Source organism: Nansenia antarctica (assembly GCF_963989245.1).
Source record: "Nansenia antarctica genome assembly, chromosome: 15".
In the NCBI taxonomy this organism is placed as follows: Eukaryota; Metazoa; Chordata; class Actinopteri; order Argentiniformes; family Microstomatidae; genus Nansenia; species Nansenia antarctica.
In genome coordinates, this window is record NC_137685.1 from 6,645,702 (window position 1) to 6,653,801 (window position 8,100).

An 8,100-nucleotide genomic window follows, 5' to 3' on the forward strand; every position below is an offset into this window, starting at 1 on the left:
TAAAGTGGGAGCTCCCTCTGTTAAGTGAGCCAGCCTAATGGAGAGTGTCAGGTCCTGGAGCAGGAGCTCGGCTTCCGTCTCACGCTGAGCAGAAAGATTACATTTTGATTAATTTTTCCCAGCGAGCAGCGGCAGCCGTGGACCTGTGGGAGGAGAGCTGATAGCTCTGCTGTGAGTGGAGGTGGAGGCAGGAGGTCACCTCAGCTCTGTGGAGGTGGAGACAGGAGGTCACCTCAGCTCTGGGGGGGGGGGTCATTTATTAAACTTTGCGTAGGACTGGCGTAAAAAGGTTGCGTACAGACTAAAGCCAGAACGACAATTTCAAGTTTTGAGTTTCATCCTTCTGTCATTGGAGTCGCAGTTGCTCATTTCTCCACTTTATGTGCGTACGCATGGATCAGAGTGTTTTCGTAAACGTTTGTGTAAAAGTGGCGTACTCCTTCCTTCCTTTTTGCGTACGCAACGTTTATAAAGATCCCCCTGAGCTGCTGTAAATGGTAAATGGTAAATGGAATGCACTTATATAGCACCTTTTTTGCTGCTCCAAAGTGCTTTACAACGGCCTCTCATTCAACCATTCACACACCAATGGCGGCACGCTGCCATGCAAGGCGCTGGCCCACTCACTGGCAGCAATTTGGAGTTCAGTGTCTTGCCCAAGGACACTTCGACATGTGGCCAGCCGGGGCTCAGTCCTGTGAGCTCCACAGTCCTACAGAGCTGGAGAGAGAGACCAGGACAGTATCACCCAGGAGATGGAACAGACTCTAGGCTGAAACATGAAGATGACAAATCTCCAGATATATTCATACACACTATTGTCAGCAGAAATAATTTGTCTCATGTTGAAGGCATCGGGGACCACTTAATCTGGTTACAGTTATTCCTCCCCTCAACCCTCAAGTGATGTATCTCTTTAAACTTGATCTTAAATTGTCACCCTGGTTTTTTAAGAGTAGCCCCATTCTGTCAGTGGTGAGAAAATTGTGGTTATTCAGTATGCTATATTTGTAGAAACAGAGACACAGCCAAACCATGTTTCAGTATTCATAGCTTGAAACATAAACGGTCTGTCATCCACTCTAATGAAATCACAGTCAACTTTCAGCAAATGCTTGTCCTGACCCACATAGGACGTTTTTTTAGTGTCCTTTCAAATCACGGTGTCCTTTCAAATCAAGACGCTTGATTAGTATGAAAAGTATGAAACTCCTTTAACGCAGAGTCAGAGCTTTTTTTCTTCTTCTTCTGCACACCTTTGAAAAGGGACATGGTGTTCTTGCGGTTCCTCGCCTGCGGGGATTTGACCCTGTCAGTGGTATTTCAGGCTCTGCGCCTGGGGGCTTCAAACTGGCTGCCAGCTTCTGCAGGTGGAAGCAACAAGGGGGTTGTCATGGAAACAGGCCTCTGTGGATGGGACATGGTGTGCCGACTCCTCCTGCACTACATTTTCATTCAAAAGCCCTCATTGATTGGGTGTCCCAAAAAAAGAAGGAAGTTCCGCTGTGATCCCAAAGATGCCCATAAACACTGTACAGAAGAGCATTCATAGCTGCTAGATGAAAAGAAAGGAAAGATCGTTTTAGGGATGTTCAAGGCAGCGGGATCAGTGTAAAAGGTTCAGGAGTAAAGGCTCCTTTGAGGTTTCCTCCGCGTTTTTGGCACAGGGGACTCTGTGACGTTCAATGATATTTTTCCTCACATCCTCCCCTGACAAACTCACCACTCAGAGCAAAGCAGGAGAAAGAGCGAGAGAGATTCACTTAGCACATTACGTTTGAAGTATTACAGTACTGTATGTCCTGATGCTATAATTGAGATTTCAATTATAGAGTTATACAAAAGGACAAGAATCAAGGAGAAGGATTTCTCATATCAAACTCTCTCCATTGTCAAGCATGAAATGTTATCTAACAGAAAGCGAGGATATCTAGAGTTGTGACTGTATTGATAGCAGCTCGTATCCATTATTGTCATGAAGATCTGTATCTGCGCCATTTCTGCTGTCCTGCCCATTAATAATGGGTTACAGTGCATTCAGAAAGTATTCAGACCCCTTCACTTTTTCCACATGTTGTTGTGTTACAGGCTCAATTTAAAATGGATTAAATTAAAAATGATTTGCCTTCAATCCATACACAATACCCCAGAATGACAAAGTGAGATCACGTTTTTTGAAATTTCAGTCAACTTATTAAAATGTAAATACAAGAAATACCCCATGTACGTAAGTATTCAGACTCTTTGCTATGCGACTCTTAAAATGAGCTAAAATGCAAAAATGCCATCAACAAATCACTCAATAAGTTGAATGACCCATGTTGACCCATGTTGTGCATTATTAGAGTAATAGAAAAAACATTTTTATTCAAAAAGTAAGAAATGAAAAATCTAAATGAAGATTTGTGATTATCAAAAACAAGTTAATTGAAGAATACCTGGATTTCTGAATGATGAAATTCATTTATTGCAAAGATATAGAAAATAAACCCCTCTCCGCCGGGTTATATTTTTTACCCATGTTGTGCATCAAAGGGTTAAGATGGGCTCAGATAGAGAGAGCGAGGGACAGCCAGAGCATGTGAGAGAGCAGGGAAGGAATATGTTGTCAGGGGAACACAAACAAACTGAGATAGTCTGATTGCACTACAAAGCCCTGAGCTGTCAGTCAAAATCAAACACAAACACAGCCTTCCTATATTATAAACTCCCAATAGAGACAGACTTTCCTAGAGAGGGAAAGCAATTTAAATCGGGTGTTGAATTTGAGATCGAGGTGGAGTTTCCCTCTCTACGGGAAAACGTCATCAAGCTTCAACATCAGTCCTCAGCTTCCCTCCTCTGCATCTTGGATTTGGAAGAGAGTGGTTAGGATGGATGAGAAACAGACAATTACGCTTACTCCATTATATTTCAGACAGACAGAATTTATGCCTCTGTGCTAAATTCCATCTCACACAAGGGGTGTAGAAAGTTTAGCTAGCTGCTAGCATCTGGCTGATTAAAACAGAGCTGCTGACTCAGATAAGGCAGCAACTGTGCTGGTTAATAGTGCCCATTATCCATAATCACTCCCGTCTTTGATCTCAGTGAGCTCAGTCATTTCTTAATATACTCCTCCTTGCCAGCTCCCCAAACCCATCTCTTCCTGGGTCCTGGGGAAGGGAGAAGACTATTCACCTATATGTCGTTAATGACAGTGAGCAGCATGTAAACACTGAATATCTGGCCTCCTAGCCCAGAGGCTGGCAATACATCTGGGAGCTTCTTTTGTAATTTCCACCCCCCCTACTCCACCTTTCCCCGGTCTCTAAAATCTTTAATCTGTGTAATCTTTTGGAGTGTTGTTTGCTCCTCAAAGGCTTTTTTTTCAGCAGTACTTGGCGACTAATGGTGGCCGAGATTATAATTATACGCTGATAATTGCTTCTGCAGCATCTCAGTCTCTAGCGTTGCTATCTCCTCCTCTCTCCCTCTTCATCACAATCTACACTGTGGCCACACCTACGCTCTGTGTATCAAACTGATTACCATAATGTTATAATGTGAAACACATCTTTTCATCTCTCTCACATACCATGTGCCAACAAGTTTGATAGTCAAAAATATTTTTTGGGGACTTGAATGTTAACACCTCCTTACTTGTGTAAATAAATGCTTTTGTCAGATACATCCAAATAATGACACATGACCTGGAAATCATAGTATAAAAAATATGAGGAAAAAAGTATTTTATTTTAGCTTGCTCCTCGATATACAACACAGTTGCGTGTGTAAATCACACAATAAAATCAGTGATTGTTGACAGATTCTAGCAAAATAAAAAATAATATTCTGAATTTAAAAAGCCTTACGTCTACTTACCTACAGTATTTATTAAACATTCATCTTTCTATTGCTGGTTTACAGTATTTGCTCCACAAACTTAAGTTCTAAATAAAAAGAATATCGTTTGTTAATGTCAAAAACGTAGTTCAAATTATAGTTGATACAACATTACGGAACAATTGCTAACGTTATTCAATAGACAGCATATCAAGTCTAAACATACTTTGTCAGCTTATATTGGAGTCCATAAGACAAATTTGTTTATATATTTCAGTGCAGTTAAACTGTTAAACAAGAGAAAGAAACATTGCATTCTCTAAGAGTATTGCCAGAGAAACAAATCAAAATGGATCAAATTACAGCTCCTTGACCCATACTGAATCCATGACAATACCCATGCTGTGCTATCAAAACAAGTACTAAAAATAAAGCACGGTGACTACCAAGTCCTGGAAGCTAAACAAAGCTGCCATATTGAGTGTTCGAAAAGGGCCAAGAGAAAAAAGGCAATACACTATACTAAAAAGTCTGACATATCAGTCTGTCCTTCACCTCAATTGAGCAAAGAAACAAAAGAGGTGTCTTTGTGATCCTTAAAAGAAGTGTCCCTCTGATTCACCATAGGTAGTAGCTCTCACCACATGTAGTAGCTCCGTGTTGTGTCCACCTGACTGGATTTGGTCTCTGTGGTGGACCCTTCCTTGTCCTTCTCACTGTCCGCCTCCCACAGGTTGATGAGGGGAGGGTACAGCTCGTTCAGGGGGATGGAGGAGGTTTTCTGCATGTACTTTTTTAGGGAGTGGTGGTAGTTTTTCCTCTTCCACCTCTTGGCGATATACACAGCCATAGAGGCCAGGCTGACGATGGCGAACATTGTTCCCATGACGGCAGCGAGAGCGGTGTTTGTGCCCTGGTCGGACATCTCCACAGCAAAGGCTGTGCGCTTTGTCGTGACGTTAACACAAGATTTCTGTGTCTGCTGGTGAACATTGGAGACGGTGAGACACACCTCGTATTCGGTCGCAGGCTGTAAGTGTGTGAGGTTATATTCGTGGACGTCCACTGGGACCCTGGCCGTATAGGTTATGTGTGGGTTGTCTATTTTCATGGTGGCAGACGACCACTTGAGGTTGGAGGTCATGACATTGGAGTTGACCTTCCAGGAGACCAGAATGGAGTGGCACTCTGTTTGTTTAACGTAGATCTTCATAAGCTGGGTGCTGTCTAAGAGTGTGCCGTTCACCCGTATAGCGGTCACTCTCGTGTCTGCTCCCTCTGTATTCTGGGCCACGCAGGTGTATCTGCCGGAATCCTCTACCTGGATGCGAGAGATCCATAGCGTCCCTTCACTACTGAGGCGGTACTTATCAGACAGGGTGTCTATCATCACCTTGTTTCCCATGGGTGTGACCCAATAGATCTCAGGTTCAGGCTGAGACATGGCCCGGCAGTCCAGGTCCACGGTCATTCCGATGTCCAGGTTGAGGTGGTTGGGGAAGGTGTCATGGGAGATCATGGGCAGGCACTGGTCTGCCGAGTCCTGCTGTAGCACCGCCCTCACATGCTGACCCTTAACCTCCGCCGGCATCGCGCAGAACATGGACAGGGGCTCCATGAAGCGGACGCTGGTCTTGTTGGAACTCATCCACTGGAGGACGCAGTCGCAGCGGAGGGGGTTGCTGTGGATGCTGATCTCCCGCAGGTTGGGGAGGGCGTCCACGGTGGCCTGGTAGAGGGAGTTGAGGGCGTTGTTGTTCAGCATGAGGCTCTCCAGGGCGGGGACGTCGCGGAAAGCCTGCCGGTTAACGTAGGAGAACTTGGGGTTGTTGGTGGCCTCGAGCTTGGTGAGCTCGGGGAGGTTGTCCAAGGCGAAGCGATCGAAGGAGACCAGCTCCCCCATGTTGTTGATGCCCAGCTCCTTCAGCCTCAGCATATTGTTAAAGTCCCCCTCTTGGATTTTGTGGACGGGGTTTTTGTTTAAGTCCAAGAACTTCAGGTTCGGTAGTTTCTGCAGGGCGTTCTGAGGAACTCGGATGAGCTTGTTGTCGTAGAAGGAGAGACTCTCCAGGTTGTCTAGTCCCACAAAGGCATTTCCGGGGACGTCTGTTAGATCCATTCCAGCCAGAACCAGGCTCCTCAAGTTAGAGAGAGGCCTGAAGTTAAAGTCCAGGATACCGACGACGGGGTTCTCTCCGATCATCAGGATCTCGAGGTTGGGCGTGGACTCGAACCAGCGGCCGTCGATGGCCTCGAGCCGGTTGGAGTTGAGGTGGAGCCTGAGGAGGTTGTGCAGGCCGGAGAGGGCGTTGGGGTGGATGGTTCGGATCTGATTGTGGTTGATGTAGAGCTCCTGCAGGTTGCCGAGGTCCTGCAGGCAGTAGTCGGGCATCTCCGCGATCTGGTTCTCCTCCAGGTGCAGCGTGGTGAGCTGAGACATGTTGGTCAGGCCCACGTCGCGGACGGTGCTGAAGTTGTTCTGGGACAGGTCCAGCTCGGTCAGGTTAAAGAGCTGCTCCAGCTCCTCGCCGGTCCTGGCGATGTAGTTACTCTGCAGGAGGAGCACCTGAGTGTCGCTGGAGAGGTTGCCCGGGACGCGGGTGAGACGGAGGTCGTTGCAGTCCACGGTGGTGGCTTCTCTGTAGGTGGACTGGGGGGTGAACCAAGGCCGGATTTCGCACACACACAGCTGGGGACAGTCGTTACTCTGGACGGAGGATAGAACGACCGACGCCAGTGTGATCAGGCAAGCAAACAACTGGCCCAGCAGACAGCAGATGTGGTTTCCTCTAGCCATGCTGTCTGTCTGTGTTTACCTGCCCAGACCCCACGGAAGGTGGGACAGCAGATTGCCAAGATGACCTTGGAGGAGGTTGTAACACTGTCATCAACCAGAGATGCTGCTGAATTGTTGTTTCACCCCTCTAAAAGAGCAGGACCTTGGGGCACAATGAGAGTCTGGAAGAGATAAACAGAAAGAGTATGCGTCACTGTACAGTCGTGTTTAATACAAGGAACATTGCTCACTGGAATCTAACAGCTCCCAATGAGAATTTGAGATCAAGCATTTTTTCGGCCTGCTACATCCTTATCTTCCAGTGAGATAGTGAATTATATGCAGTATCATCACTTATGAGAAAAACAGTAAATCAGCTCATTATAATGCATACACGATAAAAAAAAATAAAAAAAACATTGCTCAGAACTCATATACAAATTCCATTGAGTGCTTTCATCTATCCAACAGGGCCATAAGGACTAGATCATTAGCTTTTCCGAACCGCATTAAATACAATGAGATATTTTTGTATTCTCCATGCTAAGACAAATGCTCCTGAATTAGTAATGAGGGGGCCCGTTGCATTCTGGTTTAGGAACAGCATGAAACGGCAACTTTGTCAAGTTTTTAGAAATCTGGAATCATCTGAAAATATGTTTGCTATTTTCTGAGAGAAAAGTGTACCTTAGCTAAATCTCAGAATCTCTACTACTCCTAACCCTAAGCATTCGGCATTATCACAACAACTATTGTGCTACTTTTAATCCATCAGTTATCCAACTAATCTCCCATTTATATTCATGTATTGAGCTCTTATTCACAAGAGGGAACTTTCTGCTGCAGATAATTGCATCAATTAGGGTTGTGTGGCAGCACATCACCCCCACCCTCATTCACCTCCACTGGCTCCCGGTCAAGTCCCGCATCACCTACAAAATCCTCCTCCTCACCTACAAATCCCTTCACGCCTGCGCCCCCCAGTACCTAACTGACCTCCTCCCCCAGCATACCCCTTCCCGGAACCTGCGGTCCGCAGACATGGGCCTGCTGTCCACCCCCCCGCACCAACCTACGGACCTTTGGGGACAGAGCCTTCAGCGTGGCTGCACCTACTCTCTGGAACTCCCTCCCCACAGTGATCCGCAACGCCCCCACCCTGGACTCCTTCAAACTAGCCCTCAAAACCCATCTGTTCTCCAAGGCATTTGGCCCCTAGTCATTGTTTTAGTTTTTGCTTTGTTTGTTTTCTGTTTTGTCTGTCCGTTTCATCCCCTTGTACAGTGTCTTTGGGTATTTGAAAGGCGCTATATAAATTAAAGTTATTATTATTATTATTATTATTATTATTATTATTACTTTTATCCACAGGTAGAGTATTTAGGAGAGGGACCTGAGAGGACATGGTTGCACCAGTCTACTGCATGGCCCAATAGCCTAGTATGGAAAGGGAGAGCTCATGAAAGGAGCACAGGGCATCTGCTATTCCATATGCCACT

The 8,100-nt window shown here is 45.8% G+C and overlaps 1 protein-coding gene across 1 annotated transcript; it reads right to left on the minus strand.

Annotated features, from left to right (window-relative positions):
* Positions 1-4,462: 4,462 nt before the first annotated feature.
* Positions 4,463-6,622, minus strand: LOC308170704 (leucine-rich repeat neuronal protein 1-like; the record flags this gene model as incomplete). The annotated part of the gene is made up of 1 exon (XM_080545535.1): positions 4,463-6,622. One exon carries the CDS (start codon positions 6,620-6,622, stop codon positions 4,463-4,465), a length of 2,160 nt encoding a protein of 719 aa, XP_080401661.1.
* Between the last annotated feature and the right edge of the window lie 1,478 nt (positions 6,623-8,100).